This window comes from Hemitrygon akajei, chromosome 2 (assembly GCF_048418815.1).
Source record: "Hemitrygon akajei chromosome 2, sHemAka1.3, whole genome shotgun sequence".
Taxonomy (NCBI): Eukaryota; Metazoa; Chordata; class Chondrichthyes; order Myliobatiformes; family Dasyatidae; genus Hemitrygon; species Hemitrygon akajei.
In genome coordinates this window covers 160,119,193-160,142,271 of record NC_133125.1, presented here as the reverse complement: position 1 = coordinate 160,142,271, position 23,079 = coordinate 160,119,193, and the positions used below count along the sequence as shown (strand labels likewise).

Here is a 23,079-nt window from a genome sequence, read left to right as displayed (position 1 = left end):
GTATTTCATATCATCTCACAACTTTTTAGGGTCCAATTTGACCCAAATTCCCTTACTGCCTTGTTTGGTATTATTGCAAATGAAGATATAACTTTAAATTCTCCTAACCTACAGGTTTTAGTTTTTACCTCTCTTTTAGCAAGGAGAGCAATCTTGCTTAAATGGAAGGAGTCTACCCCTCCTACGCATCTTCAATGGCTACGTGATATTATATCTTATTTAAATTTAGAAAAGATCCGCTGCTCAGTCTTAAGTTCGAAACAATCTTTTTATGATATCTGGGGAACTTTCCGAAATTATTTTTCCAATTTATAAAGTTTAACAGTGCACAGACTTTTATGTATATTTTTATCTTCTCTTCTTAAGCGAATATGTTTTTTTTTCTAATTATCCATTATCATCCATCAGCTTTTTTCTTTGGTAGTTGATAGAGGTTTGTCTTTTTTTTATATAAAAATTTTCTTTTATGATCTATGACCTATCTTTAAATTTTTGATTACAGAGTGGTATACCCTTATGTGTTATGCTGTAACATTTTGATCAATTTTATTACAATATATGAATGTACACAAGTTATGTTGAGATGTATCTATGTGTTGCAATCTGTAAATCATGTTTTTTTTCTTCTGAATAAAAATATTGTAAAAACAAAAGAAAGAAAATATAAAATTCTGAGACACACACGGATTTGAGAGACCTTGTGCAGGATTCCCTGAAGTTTAATTTGCAGGTTGAGTCTGTGGTGAGGAAGGCAAATGTGATGTGAGCATTCATTTTGAGAGGACTAGAATATAAAAGCAAGGTTGTAATGTTTCCAGTCAGAACCGTGGGAATGATTGTATTAAACACTGAGCTGAGGCCAATAAACAACATCCTGACGTAAGTATTAGTATTGTCCAGGTGACCAAGGCTACAGATCAAGTCGCCCCACACAGCTTGGTCCTGAAACTGCAGTAAAATGTCCAATAACATCTGTTCATGTAATATTACTCCTATGCTGTAGTTGTCTCACTTTCTCCTGCTCTACAGTTTAAATGATTATATTTTCCTTTTATTCTAATCAGCTGAAAGGGAAGAAGTGGTTGGTGTCCTTGGTTCATCAGTTTTACTGGATCCTGAAATCACCATTGATTCCAGCAAGAATGAAATCCTTTGGACTTTCAAAGCCAACAACAAAAGCCATGATGTTATTTTGGATCACATCCCGGGTGTCGCCACATCGGAACCAAGTGAACAGTTCAAGGACCGTTTACAATTCAACACTTTGAGTGGTGCACTGACGATAAGCAGATTAAATGCCAGTGACCAAGGAGATTACACCTTCACTGTTGATGGGAAAGAGTTGAAAATAATGGAATTGCTTGTCATTGGTAAGAAGTTTCAGATATTTGTGATGTAGTGTGTGATTTATTAATGGCAGAATCTGCCGTAGAAACTATGATCTGAGAGTTTTGTTTCCATCAAAGTCTAAGCAGGATAACCTCTGCTGTGACTCATCAACTGAGTCATCGGAGAGACATTGAAGCTGGTGATATAAAAACAGCAGAATTTCTGCAGAGAATCTGATTCTCCTCACATCACACACAGTCTTACTTATATTTTTAAACATAAATAAAGTAAAAGTGAGTCACCACAATTTCAATAGCTATAATTTCCTACCGACCTCTAACATTTTGAATATTTGTAGAATTACATATTTACAATAGTCATACATCCCAGCCAATAGAATCCTTTTGAAAGCTTCAGAGCACAAACTCCAAACACCCAAAATACATCTCTTTTGTTAAAGTGCTGAAGGATGGCTCTCTGAATACAGAACTGGCCAGAATATTAACTATGTATTGCATTAAACTGCTGCTGCTAAGTTAACAAATTTCACATCACATGCCAGTGATAATAAACCTGATTCTGATTCTGACAAAACAGACCTGTCCTGAACGATGCATTGTGACAGGGATACACTTTGACATTGGGCTAATGCAGACAATGGCCACTTAACAACTTCCCTGATCACACCCTGAGGATTTCAATGACCACCAATCAACATGAACATTCATGTATTGTCTTCCTCTGGGGCTGAATCAGAATGTCCCAAAAGCTCCAACGCCTGGGCCTCTGTACCTCCCTTCTTGACTTCCTCACTGGGAGACCAGTCAGAGCGGATCAGAAATAACATCTCCACCTTGCTGACAATCAACACTGGAACATGTCTAGGATGAATGCTTAGCCCTCTGTTGGTGACAAGGAGGCGTACAAGAGTGAGGTAGAGCAGCTGGATGAGTGGTGTGACAACAACAACCTTACACTCAATGTAAGTAAGGCCAAGAAATTGATTGTGGACTTCAGGAAGGCAAAGTCAATAGAGAATACTCCCCAGTCCTCATCAATGGATCAGCCATGGAAAAGGTGAAAAATTTCAAGTTTCACAATGTCAACACCACTGAAGATCTGTCCTGGGATGAACATATTGATGCAATTACAAAGAAGGCACAACATTGGCTATGTTTCATTACGAGTTTATGGAGTCTTGGTATGTCATCAAAGACTCATGCAAGTTTCTACAAATGTACGTGGAGAACACAGGATCAGAAAAAGCAGCAGAAAGTTGGAAACTCAGCCAGCTCCATCATGGGCACTAACCTAGTATCAAGGACACCTTCAAAAGGTGATGCTTCAAAAAGATGGTATCCATCATTAAGGAGCCCCGTCATCCAGGATGTGCTCTCTTCTCAATGTTACCATCAAGGAGGAGGTACAGGAGGCTGAAGACACACACTCAGCATTTCAGGAACTGTTTCTTCCCATCTGCCATTACATTCCACAATGGACAATAAACCCATCAACACAACCTCACTTTTTTTTTGCTCTCTTTTTACACTATTTAATTTATTTTTTAATATACACTTATTGTAATTCATTGCTTTTTTTATTATGTGTTACAATGTACTGCTGCTGTAAAAGAACAAATTTCATGACCTTTGTCGGTGATATTAAACCTGATTCTGATTCTGATTCAATGATTAGTTTCAGTCACCTTAAACTGTCAGTTGATGGTGGAGGGGCCGGTCGTGTTGAGGAAGCAGAGAGGCTGCGGAAGGACTTTGACAGATTTGGAGAGGTGTCAGATGGAATACAGTGTCAGGAATTGTATGGTCATGCACTTTGGTAGAAGGATTAAAAACATAGATTATGTTCTAAATGGGGAAAAAATCAAAAATCTGAAGTGCAGAGGGATTTGGGAGTCCTTGAGGATTCCTGAAAGGTTAATTTGTAGGTTGAATTGGTGGTGAGGAAAGTGAATGAGATGTTCACATTCATTTCAAGAGGACCAGAACATAAACACAAGGATGTGATGCTGATGCTGTATAAATTACTGGTGAGGCCTCACTTGGAGTATTGTGATTAGTTTTGGGCCCCTTATTTAAGAAAGGATGTGCTGACATTGGAGAGGGTTCAGAGGAGGTTCACAGGGATGATTGCTGGAATGAAAGAGTTATCATACGAGTAGTGATTGAGGTTTCTGGGCCTGAACTCAGAGGAATTTAGAAGAATGAGGATGATCTCATTGAAACCTTTTGAAAGTTAAAAGGCCAAGATGCAGTGGATGTGATGAGGATGTTTGCTCTCGTGGGCGAATCAAGGACCAGAGGGCACAGCCTCAACAGACAGGGATGTGAATCACCTGAGCTGTTTTCCGGTTCATCTGGGGGTCCAAGATGGAGTGGGTGAGGCGCAGATCTGAATGCACAAATTTCTGTATAACGGGTGTGTTATGAAGGATAAACAGCTCTGATGGGCAGAAGGGTGCAGAGTTGCCCATGTTCCCCCCCCCCCCGGGAGAATCACAAACCATTACTGTTGCAATGCTGCTCATGAGAGAGAGAGATGAGGAGAAAACATGCAAGAACATTTGCTACAGATAAGAGAGAGATAAGAGAGGGGAGAGAGACTTGTTGATTCACCGTATTATGACTTTTGAGAGGGTTATTTGTCTTATACCATTCTGATCATTAACATTCCTCAGTGGACAGCCGGAGTGGGCTGGTTTGATGAACTAAGCCATTCAAAACTGATTGATAGCTGAGAACCTGTGAGTAGGGATAAAAGTGAGGTCTGGAGAGACACTCTTCAGACACACCAGGAGACACACCGTTGAGCACTGATTGAGTGTTGGAACCCACGGGAAAGTGTGGGACATCGGAGACTGAACAAAGAGATCGGTCAGTTAAACTTACAGTGTTATAGCAGGGCTGGTGGGGACTTGTGTGTGTGTCCACTCATGCCAGAGTGACGAGTCCACCACAGAAGAACGGTCTAGCTGAAGGACAGAGGGGTCATAACCGAATGGCCACAACGATACGACGGATCAAGAACGCAAAGGAAGGTTTGGCTGACTGTAGCTGTTACTTCTTGCTCCCTCTCTCTCTCTCTCCAACGATTACAACACAACAACCAATATCTACCTCAGCACGCATGAACTGAACTGAACTTTATACTTTTCTATGTCAATTCATTATCCCATAGACATCGATAGAGCTTGTTTATTATTGCTTATTAATATTCCCACACTTTTAGGTTTATTATTGCTAATGTGTGTTATCTATATATTTGCATTATTGGTATTGATTTGCTTATTTTACTAATAAACACTTTTGAATATAGTACCACCAGACTCCAACGGATTCTTCTTTCTATGGTGGTCAGACACCCAGTTACAGGGTACATAACAAATTGGGGCCTCGTCTTCCGGGATTTGATTACCAAATTGAGAGGCCAGTGAATCAGGATAAAAGTCCCTTATCTGATCTGGTTGTGTGGGTAACCAGACGGGAAACCAGCAGAGATGGAAATAGACAAATTTGTAGAAAACCCGACTTTGAAGGCGCTAGAGGGTGCCATGAAGACGGAATTGGTGAGCGTTGCGAAACAACTAAATCTCTCGGCAGTAAAACCGTCGATGAGAAAGTCAGAGATACAGAGGGCCATAGCCCAACATTATGTATCTGAGGATGTGTTCATGTCTGGGGTATTGGAACTGTTCCCTGAGAGGAAATCAGTCGATGGGGAGGTTCAGTGAGAGATGGAAAAATTAAGGTTGGATGCGGAAAAGAAGAAAATGGAGTATGAGATCCAGCTAAAGGAGTTGGAGGCGAGAAGGGAGAAGGAAAGAGCTGAGTTGGAGGCACAAACGGAGAAGGAAAAAGCTGAAAGAGAGGAAAGGGAGAAAGAGAGGCAGCATGCACTGGAATTGGAAAGGTTAAAGCAGCAGGGGAGAGACCGGGCGGCAGACTCAAGTGAGGGGTTCAGGATTGGTCGGGAGATCCAGATGGTATCTCCATTTGAGGAGACGGATGTCGATAAGTTCTTCCTCCATTTTGAGAAAGTGGCTGTGAATCAGAACTGGCCTAAGGGGAAATGGGCCGTTCTGTTACAGAGCGTACTTAGGGGGAAGGCTCAGCAAGTATATTTGGCATTGTCCATGGAGGAGTCTAGGAATTATGAGGAAGTAAAAAGGGCTGTATTGAGGAGCTACAAGTTGGTGGCAGAAGTTCCGGAACTTGAGAAAGCCCTGGAACCACACGTATTTAGAGTTTGCCCGTGAGATGCAGATGTCTTATGAGCATTGGTGTGCCTCAAAAGGGGTTGTTGGAGATTATGACATACTGGTGCAGTTAATGTTGATGGAGCAATTTAAAAGTTGTATCCCTGAGAGTATGAAGATGTACTTGGACGAGAAGGAGACAGAGACTCTGTCTGCGACTGGCAAGTTAGCAGACGAGTACGCCCTAACCCACAAGGCAAAGTTTTCCTCAAATAAGAGTTACCAGAAAGGCAGTAGGGATGGTAGAGAAAGTCTGCCGGCTAAGGTAGAGAATAAGCCGGGAGCTAGTGGTAAAGGTAAGGAGGATGAAAAGCAGGCTGGCAAGAAGGTTCCTAGCTTGACCTGTTATAATTGTGGAAAAGTTGGTCATATTGCATCTAAGCGCTTTGCTCCGAGGAAGGAGACGGGAAAAGGGAAAACAGAGATCCCTACAGGTTGCATTGAGTTGGTCAGCAGATCAATGAGGAAGGCAAGGGTAGATAGAGCACAAGAGGGGCGTGAGAAATTTATTTCGGAAGGGATGGTGTCTGTGAAAGAAGGAGAAACCCCAGTTCCAGTGAGGATCTGGAGGGATACTGGGGCTGACCAGTTATTGATCCTAAGTAAGGTGCTAGATTTCGGTCCTGAAACTGGAGAGGTGGTATTAAGAGGCATAGGAAAAGGGACAGAAGCTGTACCTTTGCACAGGATCATTTTAAAATGTGACCTGGTATCTGGAACAGTTGAAATAGGGGTGCAGTCAGAATTACCGAGAGACGGCATGGACGTCCTTCTTGGTAATGATTTAGCAGGTGGTGACGTGTTCAGCAGTGAAATTAACAAGCAAGCCTGTGAGTGCTGAGGACCCGGCCCTAGATTCTAAGATTTATCCCGCATGCGCAATCACTCGCAGCATGTCGAGAAAGGTGGCTGAGAAAGAGGACAGTTTAAATGAGTCCAGTGTTGATTTGGCTGAGACATTTTTACCGACCCTGTACCAAGAGGGGTTAGAGGGTGGTAAAGCGGAGGATAGTGGATCTAAGGAGAGTAAAGGAGAGGAGGTAGATCCACCTTTAGTCAAGAGGAAATTTATAGAGGCACAGAGTAAAGATGAGAAACAGATATGGCAGTTAGAAGGTCCAGGGTTGGCATGGATAATCTGTCTGGCTTGACAGAGCAGTTTGCAGTTGAAGAATTTAAATGTGTTCCCGATAATGATGTAAGGGCAGTCCTAGATGACAAGGATGCCGCTACCTTGAAGGAGTCTGCTGGGTTAGCAGATGAAGTTGTTTTAACCCGCAAGGTTGAGTTTATTCCGAAGGGGAGTTGCCCAGAGAGTAACTGGGAGGATCAGGGGAACTTAGAATTTGAAAAAGGGACTGGTATTGAAAGCCTGGAAGAGGTAGATGTCCCATTTGAGTGTGGTCAGGATGTGAAGGATGTGGATGCACAGGGTACTGAACCTAGTAATGAAACTCAGGAAAAGTCTGAGGTATCTGATTTAGTTGAAAAGGAATGCAGTCCTTTTGGGTCAGATGGACTTGGTTCACTGAAGAAAGGGTTAACCTTGGTACCAGTGGAAAGTGAGAATTCTCAGTTGTTTGTGTTAGAAGGGGTGTTAAAAGTTAGTGAGGAGATGAAAGCTGGTGATGTGAATATTATTGAAGGAGAAGGGAAAGGTGTTGTTCCTAAATTGAATAAAGAAAATTTAAAGTCTGAATTGGTTTTAGACGAATTGACAAAAGGGAAGGGACCGTTAACTGAACAATGGCTTGTTAACAAGGTGCCTGTGAATCAATGACAGTTTGTTTTGGAATTTAAAGGTAAGCAACTCGCTGATGTTATTCAAGGAGGTGATTTGGAGAGACAGAAACAAAAGTGTTGTTTTGACAAAGAGGGATCACTTGCAGATGTTAAACTGAAAACTAATAGAATGAAGGGTCCTGAAGATAAAATTAATGACCTGCTTAAAATTAATGAATTGTGTGGAAGTTCAGCAAATGGGCTTAGTTTGGAAAACATTGGTGATAAGATAGCTCCTGTGAAAGGAGTCTGTGAAGGCCTATTCCACACTGGTGAGCAAGCTAACCACGTGAGAGTTAAGTGGAAAAGGGACAAAGGTTGACCAAATGCCACTTTGAATAACAGGATCTGGTTTTGAGGGAATTCGACAAAGCATGTAAATAATAAAGACAACACCATGGAAGATTGACTGTTTGAATGTTAAGTTTAAAAGTAAAACAGAGATTAGTATTTGCACAAACTTTTGTAATGTACTATATTATAATCACACATGTATTGGATCACATTTTGTAACACTTAAGCTAAGATCACAACCCTTTGGTATTTTTGGCTAACATGAAAAATAAAAATAGGAGGTTACTAAGTTGGAGTCTGATGCTACAGGAATTTGATATTAAAATATAACATATTAAAGGGAGTGACAATGTAATTGCTGACTGTTTATCTAGATGTTAATTTGAAAGTATATCTATTATTTTTGTAGTTAAGACCACTTCTGTATTTTGTTAAATTCTGTAATTCTGTAAGATGCTGTATTAGTTAATTTTCACCTTGTTGAAAATTCCCAGAAGGATGGGGGTGTTATGAAGGATAAACAGCTCTGATGGGCAGAAGGGTGCAGAGTTGCCCATGTCCCCCCCACCCCCCGGGAGAATCACAAACCATTACTGTTGCTATGCTGCTCATGAGAGAGAGAGATGAGGAGAAAACATGTAAGAACATCTGCTACAGATAAGAGAGGGGAGAGAGACTTGTTGATTCACCGTATTATGACTTTTGAGAGGGTTATTTGTCTTATACCATTCTGTTCATTAACATTCCTCAGTGGACAGCCGGAGTGGGCTGGTTTGATGAACTAAGCCATTCAAAACTGATTGATAGCTGAGAACCCGTGAGTAGGGATAAAAGTGAGGTCTGGAGAGACACTCTTCAGACACACCAGGAGACACACCGTTGAGCACTGATTGAGTGTTGGAACCCACGGGAAAGTGTGGGGCATCGGGGACCGAACAAAGAGATCGGTCAGTTAAACTTACAGTGTTATAGCAGGGCTGGTGGGGACTTGTGTGTGTGTGTCCACTCATGCCAGAGTGATGAGTCCACCACAGAAGAACGGTCTAGCTGAAGGACAGAGGGGTCATAACCGAATGGCCACAACGATACGACGGATCAAGAACGCAAAGGAAGGTTTGGCTGACTGTAGCTGTTACTTCTTGCTCACTCTCTCTCTCCAACGATTACAACACAACAACCAATATCTACCTCAGCACGCATGAACTGAACTGAACTTTATACTTTTCTATGTCAATTCATTATCCCATAGACATCGATAGAGCTTGTTTATTATTGATTATTATTATTCCCACACTTTTAGGTTTATTATTGCTAATGTGTGTTATCTATATATTTGCATTATTGGTATTGATTTGCTTATTTTACTAATAAATACTTTTGAATATAGTACCACCAGACTCCAACGGATTCTTTTTAACCTGCTGGTCAGGCACCCAGTTACGGGGTACGTAACAGGTGCAACAGTTTACCCAATGTGTCCCTCACCCTGATGACCAGCTTCATGTGTGGCTGCATCAGGCTGTGTGTGGAACCTAAATACATGGGCACCAGGTACCACTACGTGCTGAGGTTCTGCCTGTCCCCTGTGTTGCCAAGGTGTTGAAACTGAGGGATGATTCTGAAAAGGGGATGAATGAACCCCAGAGAAATCTGAAGGTGAGGTAATTCAACTTTCTGAGAGATGGAGAATAGAAAAATTTGAAGCCAGTGAATTGCCAGTTTTGGAGCCAGTGTAGATCAGAAGCACTGGGGTCTGGCTTGAACAGGTATAGTGTGAGAGTCTTGGATCAGCCAAAGTTGATGAGGGGTTTGAGGTGGGAGGCTGGTCCAGAAAGAATTTCCACAACATTCTTGTCTGAAAGACAAGTTCCTGTAACCCCAGTAAAGAGTGGCACAATATCTATTCAGTAGTATGTTCTCGTTTGCTGTAGTTTCACAAAGTTCTCTGTTTGTGTTTCACAGCCACCACATTTTAAATGAGTACAATTATTTTTATTAACAGATAAAGTTAAAGAAGAGGTTGGTCTCCTTGGCTCATCAGTTTTACTGGATCCTGAACTCAAAGTTGATCCCAGCAAGAGTGAAATAGTTTGGATGTTCATCGACAGGAGCATTTTGCATCATGTCCCAGGTCACAGCTTAGTGAAACCGAGTGACCAGTTCAAGTTTCGTCTGCACTTTAATACTTCTAATGGTGCTCTGACTGTGAATGGAGCAGAACATGGTGACCAAGGAAATTACACCTTCATTGTGGATGGACAAGAGCTGAGAATAATACAACTACGCCTTGTTGGTAAGTAGTTTTATGTTTCATAGAACATAGAACAGTAGAACACAGCTCTGCCCATTTGGCCCACAATGTTATGCTGACCTTTTAACCTATTCCCAGATAAATCTAACCCTTCCCTCCCATGTAGGCATCCATATTTCTTTCATCCCTGTGTTTATTCAGGAAGTGATTGATACAGAATTCAGCATAGTTTTTGTGGTTGTATTTTCCAGTTGAGGCCAAGTTGTGCACCTCACCTGATCGAATAAACACTGAGGTGTCAGATATTGAATGCAGCCGTCATTCAACCCCCATCACTGTGATGTACCTGTCATCCCAAGGCGGAGCCCGTTCGGGATTTGATCCAACATTCATTGCTGCACTGGCGGGATGAGAGAAGAAGAACTGTTTGTCAAACCTGAGGCTTGGGTTTTCTGTTGGAGAGAACAGAAGGAAATGGTTGTGAAGTGAAAGTGTGGATGGATGGAAAAGGTGGAGAAATGGAAAAAGTAGCAAGAGAAGGGATGGGAGGGGAGGGAGATGCACAATGCATTAGATTAGTGTGGGAAATGGGGAAAGGGGGTGACATGATGGTGAAAGAAACTTCAATAACAATGGTAATAAATAAGAGATGAAATTTATTTATCGAGCACTTTTCACAGGTTGTAGTTCAAAGTTGTTTACAATGGGATAAAAGTACAAATGTGGAAAAATAAAATAAAAATTAATGTAAATAAAAGAGAAAACGATGCTCATTGAAAACAAGATTAAATAAATAGATTTTAAGCTCTCATTTAAAGGTGTCAACTGAGTCTGCATCCCTTATAGTTTTAGTATTGAATTCCACAGTTGAGGAGCGTAGTTCAAAAAAGCTGAACTGCCTATTTTCTTCGGAGGGAGATTTTTTTAAGATTTAAGAGACCGGTGGCAGAAAACCTGAGAGCCTGAGCAGGATTATGAAAGGAAAGTGATTCTGTGACGTACTCTGCTCACAAACCATTAAGAGTTTTAAAAACAGGGAAAACAAGATTAATATTAATTTTAAAAGATACAGAAAGCTCCTGGAGCTGCCAAATTCCACCACACCTAAATTTTATTGGCATGTTTATGTGGGATAAAGCCATTCTCTGCACTGTGAAGTCAGCAATGTATTGTAATAAACTTTTCCATTCTGTTTGGTAATTCCAGGTACTGAGATAAGGACTAGAATTTTGTGAAACTGACCAGGGAGGAAAATGGAAGATATAAAAAGAATTAAGATTGGTGTCTCTGTTTATGTTTTTGAAATCCATACAATGCTCACAATGATCACATTACTCTTGTTGTTTAAACCCTGCTTCTGACATAAATATTCAGCCCCTGGTGATCTGTGAGAAATATTTCGAGCCTGGCTGACAAAAAGGCAACAAACCTGAGGATGTTCTCTGAAATAACAAGAGCAGAATCTTATTGAAAATGCTGAGATGGGTGTCGATTTTCCCTGTGCGGATGGGTCACTGGTGGGTCAAAATGCACTAATGGAGTGTGAGGGAGGGGGTAATTCCACAGCTTATTAAATGTACACCTTCCCCTTCCTCCTGAGGTGCCGTGTCTGATGGTTTCCACGGCAGTGCCCGTTTCATTGATTTCAATGTCTGTTCCTCATGACAAAAGTCAGGAAAGCATTTCCATGTGTGAGGCTGCTCTGTCCCACTGGGAAAGCAGCAAGAGTTCTTGGAGCTGGTGGTAATTCTGGGATGAAAGGTGGTGATGAATCAACATATAGGAGGGAGACTGAATATCTGTCTGAGTGGTGCCACAGCAATAACCTCTTCCTCAATGTCAGCAAGACCAAGGACCTGATTACTGACTTCAGGAGGAAACCAGAGGTCCATGAGCCATTCCCATCAGAGGATCAGAGTCGGAGAGGGTCGGCAACTTTAAATTCCTTGGTGTATCATTACAGAGGACTTGTGCTGGGCGCAGCAGTTAAGAACAAAATGAGGAAAGCGCAGCAGTGCCTCTACTTCCTTCGAAATTTGTGGAGATTCAGCGTGACACTTGAAAGTCTGACAGACTTCTGTAGATGTGTGGTGGAGAGTATATTGACTGTCTGCATCATTGGAACCACCAATGCCCTTCAACAGAAAATCCTACAAGGAGTATTGGATAGAGGCCAGTCCATCATGGGTAAAGCCCTCCCCACCATTGAGCACATCTACATGGAGAGTTGTTGCAGGAAAGCAGCCTCCATCATCAGGGACCCCCACCACTCATTCAGAAACAAGTTTTGACCCTCAACCATCAGACACTTGAATCAAAGCAGAGTGAGTGGGAAGATGGATGATTGGGAAGCTTTTAAAATCCAGCAAAAGGCAACTGAAAAGCTATATGAAGGGGAAAGGTTAAATATGAGGGTAGACTAGCCAATAATATAAAGCAGGATTCCAAAAACTTTTTCAGTTATATAAGGAATAAAAGGGAGGTGCGTGTTGATATTGGTCCACTGGAAAGTGATGCCGGTGAAGTAGTAATTTGAGACAAAGAAATGGCAGATGAACTTAATCGGTACTTTGTATCTGTCTTCACTGTGGAAGACACTAGCAGTGTGCCAGAAGTCCGTGAGTGTCACTGCTATTACAAAGGAAAAAGTGCGCGACAAAGTGAAAGGTCTTAAGGTGGATGAGTCATCTGGGCCAGATGGACAACATCCCAGAGCCCTGAGAGAGGTTGCTGAAGAGATAACAGATGCATTGGTCATGATCCTTCAAGAATCACTTGATTCTGGCATGGTGCCAGAGGACCAGAAAATTGCAAATCTCACTCCAGTCTCTAAGACCATAAGATATAGGAGCAGAAGTAGGCCATTTGGCCCCTCGAGTCTGTTCTGCCATTCAATCATGTGCTGATACAATTTGTCCAATTATCCCCACTCCCCTGTCTTCTCCCTATCCCTTTGATGCCCTGACTAATAAAGAACCTATCTATCTCTGCCTTAAATACACCCAGTGACTTGGCCTCCACAGTTGCTCGTGGCCCAAAATTCCACAGATTTACAACTCTCTGACTGAAGTAATTTCTCCACATCTCTCTTCTAAATGGACGTCCTTCAAACCTGAAGTCCTGCCCTTTGTCCTAGACTCTCCTACCATGGGAAATAACTTTGCCATATCTAATCTGTTCAGGCATATTAACATTTGAAGTTTTTCTGTGAGATCCCCCTTCATTCTCCTGAACTCTAGGGAATACAGCTCAAGAGCTGCCAGACGTTTCTCATACAGTAACCCTTTCATTCCTGGAATCATTCTCATGAATCTTCTCTGAACCCTCTCCAATGTCAGTATATCCTTTCTAAAATAAGAAGCCCAAAACTGCACACAATACTCCCAAGTGTTAAATCACGAGTGCCTTACAGAGCCTCAACATCAAATCCCTGCTCTTATATTCTCTACCTCTAGAAATCAATGTCAATATTGCATTTGTTTTCTTCACCACCAACTCAACCTGGAGGTTAACCTTTAAGGTATCCTGCACAAGAACCCTGAAGTCCCTTTGTATCTCTGCATTTTGAATTTTCTCTCCATCTAAATAACAGTCTGCCTGTTTATTTCTTCCACCAAAATTGATGATCATACACTTTCCAACATTGTATTTCATTTGCCCATTCCCCTAAACTATCTAAGTTTCTCTACAGGCTCTCTGTTTCCTAAACAGTACCCGCTCCTCCACCTATCTTTGTATCATCAGCAAATTTAACCACAAATTCATTATCCCATTGTCCAAATCATTGATGTACATCGTAAAAAGCAACAGTCCCAACACCGACCCCTATGGAACTTCACTGGTAACCGGCAGCCAGTCAGAATAGGATCCCTTTATTCCCACTCTCTGTTTTCTGCCAATCAGCCAATGCTCCACCCATGCTAGTAACTTCCCTGTGATTCCATGGGATATAATCTTGCTCAGCAACCTTATGTGCAGCACCTTGTCAAAGACCTTCTGAAAATGCAAGTACACCACGTCCACTTCATCTCCTTTGTCTACCCTGCTTGTAATTTCCTCAAAAAATTGCAGCAGGTTTGTCAGGCAGAATTTTCCTTTCAGAAAACCATGCTGGCTTTTGTCTATCTTGTCATGTGCCTCCAGATACTCTGTAATCTCATCCCGAACAATCGATTCCAACAACTTCCCAACCACTGATGTCAGACTAACAGGTCTGTAGTTTCCATTCTGCTGCCTGCCACCCTTCTTAAATAGCAGAGTAACATTTGCAATTTTTGAGTCATCCTGTACAATGCCAGAATCTATCGATTCCATCAGGTGAAGGAGTTCTATCCACCCTCAGACCATTAAGCTTCCTGAGCACCTTCTGAGTTGTAATTTTCACTGCACATACTTCACTTCCCTGACACTCTTGAATGTCCTGTATACTGCAGATGTCTTCCACTATGAAGACCGATGCAAAATATTCATTTGGTTCCTTTGCCATCTCAGCATTCCTCCTTACAATACCTCCAGGGTCATTTTCTATTGGTCCTTTCTCTCCCCTTGACTCCCCTTTACCCTTCTATATACTTTTTTAAAAAAAAGCTTTTAGTATCTTTGATATTAGTCACCAGCTTCATTTCATAATTCATCTTTTCCTTCCTAATGAACTTCTTAGTTTCCTTCTGCAAGTTTTTAAGAGCTTCCCAATCCTCTATCTTCCCACTAGCTTTGGCTTCCTTGTATGCCCTCTCTTTTGTTTTTACTTTGGCTTTGACTTCACTTGTCAGCTACGGTAGTGTCCTTCATCCATTCTGATTTGGAATATATCTGCCTTGCACTTCCCTCATTTTTCACAGAAACTCCAGCCATTGCTGCTCTGCTGTCCTTCCTGTTAGTGTGCCTTTCCAGTCAATTTTGGCCAGTTCCTCTTAAGAATGGAGGAAAGCAAAAGAAAGGATATTGCAGTCCAGTTTGCCTAACCCCAGTGGTTGGGAACGTGTTGCAGTTTATTATTAAGGATGAGGTTTCAAGGTTTTTGGAGAATAATAGTAAAATAAGTCAAAGTCAGCATGGTTTCTGTGAAGGGAAATCTTCCCTGACAATTTTGTTAGAGTTCTTCGAGGAAGTAACAAGCAATGTGGACAATGGAGGGGCAGTGGATATCATTTGCTTGTATTTTCAGAAGGCATTTGATAAGCAACCACAAATGAGGCTGTTTAACATGATAAAATCCTATGGTGTTACAGGAAAGATTCAGCAATGGATAGCAGAACGGCTGGCAGGCAGGAGGCAGTGAGTGGGGGAAAAAGGGGTCTTTTCTGGTTGGCTGCCGGTGATGAGTGGTGTTCCTGGGGGGGGTGGGGAGGTGTCGGTATTGGGACTGCTACTTTTCACATTGTTTGTCAGTGATTTAGATAATGGAATTGATGGCTTTGTGACAAAGTTTGCAGATGATACGAAGTTAGTTGGAGGGGTTGGTAGTGCTGAAGAAGCAATGTGAATGTAGCAGGACTTTGTCAAATTGGAAGAATGGGCAGAAAAGTGGCAGATGGAATACAGTGTTGGGAAATGTATGATAATGCATTTTGGTAAAAGGAACAATAGTGCGGACTATTATCTGAATGGGGAAAAGGTTCAAACATCACTTCCTGAGCCACTCATTCATCTGTACCATCATCCTATTCCTGCTCTGACTGGCACGTCTATGAACTTGCAAGTGAACATCTAAAATAGAGATGAAACAGTTTTGAGTTTTTGCTTCCAGCTCTGAAGAAAATTGTTTGGAATCTTTGAATATTTTTAAAGCAGAAGTAGATCCTGAATAAGCAGAGAGGTGAACTGTTATCGTGGGAGGTGGGAACATCAGGTTAGCTGTGACCTTGTGCAATGACAGAGCAGTGTTGCGGGGTTAAATGGCTTTTATTTCCATTGTTGTGTATATATTTGTTGTGTAGAACCAAATGTACTTCAGTACCTTTATACATATCTGGTAGAATGTCACATGGTGAGATTGCATTCTACATCAAGATAGGAATATCATGGTTTCATATTCTCTCCTTTAGATGAGCTGTCAGAAGGTTCCATATTTACCAACATCGAATCACTGGGTTTCACGGTCGAGCTCACCTGTGAAGTCTTTGGAGATTTGAATGTGTATCAGTGGCAGAAGAATGGAGGGGAGATCTCCCAGCGTCACCAACTAACAGATGAAAACAGAACACTTCTTATCTCAAGTGCTTCATTTGAAGACTGTGGAGTGTACACCTGCATCACAACCAATCCTGTCAGCTCCATCCAGACAAACTACACCTTAATGTTGCGAGGTGAGCTTCATTTATGAATGACATTTTGCAGTTAACATTTAGACCATATTGGTGGCTATTGAATGCAGCCGATGCAAATCAGTGTTGCAGCAGAGAGAGGCAAAAGCTGAATTAATTGGGTTCACGGAATCCCAGAATAGTTATCGCAAAGAAAGCCATTCAGCCCTTTAAGAATGGATTGGTTCTATCACTGAGCAAACAACTGAATCCTATTGTTCTGTACTCTCCCCACAGCTCTGTAAATTCTTTCTTTCAGATAATTATCCAGCCCTCATATGAAATTACAGTTGAATGTCCCTTCACTATTCCTGATGATGAATTCTAGACCCGGTCCACTACTGTGCATAAAAAAGTTCCCAAGATATTTTCTGTTCTTCTCCCAATCACCTTCATTCCCACTCTCGACTGGTTTTAGAAAGTTTCATTTTGATTTTCTTCCTCTTTGTACATCTATTCATGAAGGCAAAAATCCTATCTTTGTCAAACTACTTTTATATGTCTTTCTATAAATCTCTTGTTGGTGTAACCTTTTTAGAATTGGTTCCTTGAGTTTGTATGCTCTTCTCATTCTTCCTACTCTTGGGATGGATCAATCGGCAGATAATGCACTTCACCGATCAATTAGAACAAACTGCCCACATGTGCATTTGTGTAGCAGCCCTTGACATCAGGTGGAAAGTAGCACCAGAGTGTGTGGTGACACTTGCAGGCTGCCCTGCCCTCAGCACATCCTCAGGTTGTGTTGGTTGTCAATGCAAATGATACATTTCATTGTATGTTGTGATGTACATCTGATAAATAAATGAATCTGAATAATCCATTCTTGACGGGTATAACGATGCATTGTGACTAATGATTCTCAGAGTAGAGTCAGTTGGTGTCGGCCTGGGTCACAGATCGGTGAGATTAGACGGGGGTTGGAACATTCCCTTCTCGGCAGGAAATGATGGAACATTATGGTTGTTTCATCATTTGTCATCCACTGCCCGTGAGATGTTTAATGATTTGAATTTAATTTTAATTTCAGGGTTTTCCCTCAAGGATGTTATACTGATTGCTGTATTGACTGCAGGACAGGCTATTTCTGCACCATCTCTTCGTTCAGCCGTGTTACCGGACCAGTGGAGGTGGAAAACCCTCAGAGGTATCTGTCATTGATTAATTTGCACTTGTGTGAACTTTCGGACACCACCCAGTAAACCTGAATGAACTTTAACATAAACAAGGGAAAATGTGGGTAATCGATTACACCACTGACCCCTCCCCCCACTTCCCCTCTGTCCCTGTGACCTGTGGGATGCAATTGTCCATTTTTTCCCAGTTTTCAGGTGGTTTGCAGTGACACGGAATACCTGAAACAGTCCTGAAGTCACCTCTGACCAAACTGCAGAAGATATTTGGGAGAAGTGGCCATGAGAGGAGCCGTCTTCATTCACTCGTGTTTGCTGCATTGTGTTGTCTCATCTCATTGTGTCAGCAAGTCTGTTTAGAGGTGGGACTGAGGGAAAGATGCCCTTTCATCCTGATGGTGGCCCTGCCTTTGGAAACAGGGACCTCATTCACATAGAGGGCAGAGTTGTGAAGGGAGTTCTACTCCCCATCTAGTGTCAGGGGGTTGAGCAGTTGTCTCTCAGACCTGCTGGTGAGCATACAGTACATGTGGCTCTTTCTTTCAGACTCGGTGGCAATTTTTCTTGGGTGTTTGCAAAAGTTTATTTTGAAAGAACCTCTCTTTCCAATGCAGTTTTCCACATGGGACTCCTCTGTCTCCCAGAACCAAAGAAGATGCAACACCTGCTTTATTACCTCTTCCCTTTCCCCATTCCTGGCACACATATAACCCTCCAGGTAAAGCAGTGAGTGATTTGTACTTCCAATTCTGTGTCCTCACAGCAGTTTCCTGCACATTGGAGAAACCATTACAGGTTGTGTGACCACTTTGCAGAACACCGAGGGTAACAGTGAGCTTCCAGTTGCCGATCACTTTAGTTTTCTCTCTGATTTCCCATCTTTAACCTCTTCCCCAGTTCCAGCAAAGCCCATTGAGGAGCAGCATCCCTTATTCCACATTGAGTCCCAGGAGCTGCAGTAATGAATTCATCAATTTCAGATAACCAGCCATTCCAGTTTATGTTAGAACTGACCACTTCTGATACAAGATCAGAGTGTGTGACCAAAACTCTGTTTTCCACTCTCCACAGATGCAGAAATGGAAATCTGGAATTCTTTTTTATTCCCAATTTCCAGCAACTGCAGTGTATTGTACACCGTTGTTTTTCTTTCTCTTGTATTTCTCAGGATTTCTCTCACTCTTCTCTATGACTAGAAACATCAAATCTCTGCACAAATGCTGCTTCTACTGCAGTGTCCCTCCAGCATTTTCTCTGATACACTCAGTGACCACTTTATCAGCTCCCTCCTGTACCTAATAAAGTGGCCACTGAGTGTGTGTTCATGGTCTTCTGCTGCTGTAGCCCATCCACTTCAAGGTTCGATATGTTGTCTGTCAAAGATGTTCTGCTGCACACCACTGTTGTAACACGTGGTTATTTGAATTACTGTCACCTTCCTGTCAGCTTGATACAGTCTGGCCATTCTCTGACAAAACATTTTCAGCCACAGAACTGTCACTCACTGGATGTTTTATTTTGCTTTTTGGACCATTCTCTGTGAACTCTAGAGACTGTTGTGCATGACAATCTCAGTAGATCAGCAGTTTCTGAGATTCTCAAACCACATCTATCACCAACGATCAGTGAGAGAGAGATGCAATTTCAACACCAGGGCAACAGGAACATTTGGGAACATTGATCCAGGGGGCAAAGGGATGGGAGGGAACCACAGAGACAGGTGGACCATCTCAGTCACACCCATCGATGGGCATCGAACATGTTGTTGGAGCAAAATTACAGAGCCAAGAGCAAATCAGGGATTATTCTTGTACTTCAGGTTAATCGTTGAACAAATAATTTAGTGATGGGGAGGAAGACCGATGATGCTGAATCAGGTGCTGCTGGATCTGATGGTTTAGAACATTTCTCACCAAGGACATTTACTGTTATGTCTTTTACATTTGGGGAGATGAGATGGAGGATTTGCCATTGGTAACAACTGGGGTGAGAGAGTAACGGTTAAAGTGGGGTCAAGGGTGGAATTGTGATTGCTTCCTGGGGTGCTAGCATTGATTGATGTCCAGGATGGCCTCCAGTGTTATAATCAGTCTGCATAGATTTTTAATGGCTTGCGTATTTTTTATTTCTCCACAGGACGTCTGGGATACAGATTTTATTTTCTAAGCCTGTGGATATGTAATACTTTGTCACTTACCACCATGTACATTGTGTTAATTTATTGGTCTGTGGTTGAAGGTACGTGACCAATACTCTTATCATTTACAATTGTTTAATTCAGAATTGTTTAATGTAGTACACAAATGTTAAGGAGAACTATATAATTATTAAGGTAAGGTTATGCTCAAGGGCTCAATGTCCATTTAGGAATCAGATGGCAGAGGGGAAGAAGCTGTTCCTGAATCGCTGAGTGTGTGCCTTCAGGCTTCTGTACCTCCTACCTGATGGTAACAGTGAGAAAAGGGCATGGACTGGGTGCTGGAGTTTGTTCGTAATAGACGCTGCCTTTCTGAGCCACCGCTCCATGAAGATGCCCTGGGTACTTTGTAGGCTGGTACCCAGGATGGAGCCGACTGAATTTGCAACCCTCTGCAGGTCCTGTGCAGTAGCCACCCACCCCATACCAGACAGTGCTGCAGCCTGTCAGAATGTGATTCGACTCGAAAGAGTGCAGAAAAGATTCACCAAGATGGTGGGCAGAGTTAAAGTAGATTTTCACTGTGGCTCCCATTCACAGAATTTGTCTGAATTTTTCTATCTACGTACATCAGTGAAAAGATATGCAGAGTCAAAGCAGCTGTCAGAAACACTCCTGTTTCCTTCCTCTGTTCACCATCTGACATTCCAACACAAACATCTGGAGTGATGGAGCTGGTGACAGTGACTGACATGTCTGAGTGTTCAATGAATGCCATGTACAGCTTTCTCTTCTCTGATGGACTGTTGACCACATCAGGAAATGAGGGAAATGGTATATGGAGGAATTTAAGGTGGGGGGGTTATATGGGAGGCAGGGTTTGAGGGTCGGCACAACATTGTGGGCCAAAGGGCCTGTAATGTGCTGTACTATTCTATGTTCTATGAAATTAGGTTGCAATCACACTGAATGCAGCCAGTGAGGAATTTCCACCAGTGAAGAACTGGCATCAAGCTCCAGTTATGAACAGCAGACACGATGGAAACTGGTCAGAATTAGAATGGAAATTTCAGCAACTTTCTGTGAAATTTATGGGTTTCTCCATAATCAGTTGTTGTGGATGTTGCGAGGAAGAAACTACGGACCTTAATGAACTCCTTAAGGTCTGGCCATTGGAACCAGAAGGAGCAGCCAGTGCAGAAATTGGCAGCAGGTGACATGTAAAGACTGGGCTGGAGACCCACGTGGAAAATAGAGTGGGCACCGTGAATTATTCATTCTTGCCTGACACTGCAGTTCAGTGTCTTGTTAATCTATACAGGGTCTGCTGGTGCAGGATTGGGTCACAGGTTGGCACACTGGGTGGGAATTGGCATCTTCCCTTCACTGGGACATCAGTGTAAGAGTTTGGTTGTTGCAACCACTGGAAGTTTTCACTGACATTTCTCTGGAGCTTTGTTACATGTTTGCTTATTTGATTTATTTTTAATTGCAGGCCTTTCACCGTTGGACTTTGTTGTGATTTGTGTGTTGATCGTAGGATTGCAGCTTTCTTCATTTTATATCAATGAACTTCCGTATGTGACCGAGATCAAGAAATTACTGAAAGGTATCTGTCATTGTTTAATACACACTTGGATATAAATTTGCAAGCAAGTGAAATGTCACATATTTTCAAAAAGAAAAAAATATCAAATTAAATCTCATCTGAATTACCAGCACCCTGTTCCGACTCTTCCAATCCTCTACATTTAGGTGAAGTTGTCCTGTTCATTCCAGTTATAAGCTGATGTTTTGCAGTGACATAGAATGCCTGGAAATATTTGGGAATTGTCTCTGAACTGACTCCAGAGGGGTCTTTAATAGAAGGGGCCCTGAGAGGGGCTGACTCAATTCATTTGTGTTTCACATTGTGTTGAACTTCAATGTAACATAATCCGTTTGGAGCTGAGGAACGAGGGGAAGTTTCCCCCTTTGATCCTGATAGTGGTAAGGTTGGGAAGGAATAGGACTGTCTCCCTTGTGTCTCTCTTGGATACTTACAACAACATTTTCATTCAACAGCTGCTTTCAGCTCTGTGGCTTTTAACCCCAAGTTCCTTTCCAGCTTATAAAACAAAGTTCAAAATATTGTTATTCCTTCCTCATGTCCTCATTCAGGAACTTCCTGGACAAGTCCACTTCACAAATAAACTTTCAACACAGGTTATAGTTCAAGATCAGTAGCAAAACCTCCAGCTCCTGGCATTAATATAATGAAAAGTACAGTGAAGCTTCAGAGGCAAATTGCACAATAATACATCAGCAAGTCACAGGGAACAATAATGATGCCGGTGACCCTGGACTGAACATAGAGTTCGGTTTGAAAGGAGGAGCACAAGTGCAGAGTCCCATTTATTGTCGAGCAAACTGACTATACAAGAGTTAAAATTATCTTCAGTTAATTATGACACAAGTTCAAGTTTATTGTCTTCTGACTGTACATAATACAACCAAATGAAACAAATATTCTTCCAGAGCACAGTGCACCCACAAAACACAGATCACTCACAGCACGGACAACAAAATATTATCACAAATACATTAATAAAACATAATTCAGAGTGCATGTAGTGTGCAGCACAGGTAAACAGTAAACAGCTTGCTGAGGGGGAGCAGTTTCAAGTTGCTGGGTGTCAACATCTCTGAGGATCTATCCTGGCCCAACATCTTGATACAATTACAGTGGCAGCGGCACGACAGCGGCTATATTTCCTGAGGAACTTGAGGACAACTGGGATGTCACCACAGACACTCACAACTTTCTGCCGATGCACTGTGAAGAGCTTTCTAACTGGTTGCTTCTCCATCTGGTGTGAGGGTCACTGTACAGGAGGGTGAATCCCAGGAAAGCATCTGGACCGGACTGGGTAACTGGCCACGTACTAAAATGCTGATCAACTGTCTGGTGTGTTCACTGAGATCTTTAACCTCTTGCTTCGGCAGAGTGTGTTACCACCTGCATCAAGCAGGCTGAGGCAGAGTGTCTGTGCTGAACATGATACCAAATCAAACTCATCCCTTCTGACTGAACACGATCCATATCCCTCCATCCCCTGCAGATTCTTCTGCCTGAACACGATCCATATCCCTCCATCCCCTGCAGATTCTTCTGCCTGAACACGATCCATATCCCTCCATCCCCTGCAGATTCTTCTGCCTGAACACGATCCATATCCCTCCATCCCCTGCAGATTCTTCTGCCTGTCTGAATGCCTTTTAAATGTCTCCCCCACCCCTGTCAGCCCACTCCAGACACTTGGCACTCTGTAAAATAATTTGCCCTGCACATCTCCTTTAAACTTTTTCCCATTGACCTTTAAGCAACAGCCTCTAGTATTCGACATTTCCACCCTGGATAAAAGACTGACTGTCTACCCTATCTACTCCTCTCAAAATTTTATAAACTTCTGTCAGGTATTCCCCTCCCACTCAGCCTCTGACACTCCAGATAAAACGATCAGAATTTACCCAACCTCTCTTTGTAGCTCATACCCTCTAATCCAGGCAGCATCTTGGTAAAGCTTCTCCGCACC

General features: G+C 42.2%; 1 protein-coding gene across 1 annotated transcript in view; it reads left to right on the top strand.

Moving 5' to 3' along the window:
• The window catches only part of LOC140721225 (uncharacterized), a 96,855-nt gene that overhangs the window by 47,807 nt on the left and 25,969 nt on the right, over window positions 1–23,079 (top strand). Inside the window, exons 2-7 of the mRNA XM_073036083.1 lie at window positions 1,065–1,370; window positions 9,681–9,971; window positions 15,977–16,237; window positions 17,265–17,381; window positions 19,504–19,605; window positions 21,000–21,113. Of these exons, the coding sequence (XP_072892184.1) occupies window positions 1,065–1,370; window positions 9,681–9,971; window positions 15,977–16,237; window positions 17,265–17,381; window positions 19,504–19,605; window positions 21,000–21,113 (1,191 nt within the window). The remainder of the gene's footprint in view (window positions 1–1,064; window positions 1,371–9,680; window positions 9,972–15,976; window positions 16,238–17,264; window positions 17,382–19,503; window positions 19,606–20,999; window positions 21,114–23,079) is intronic.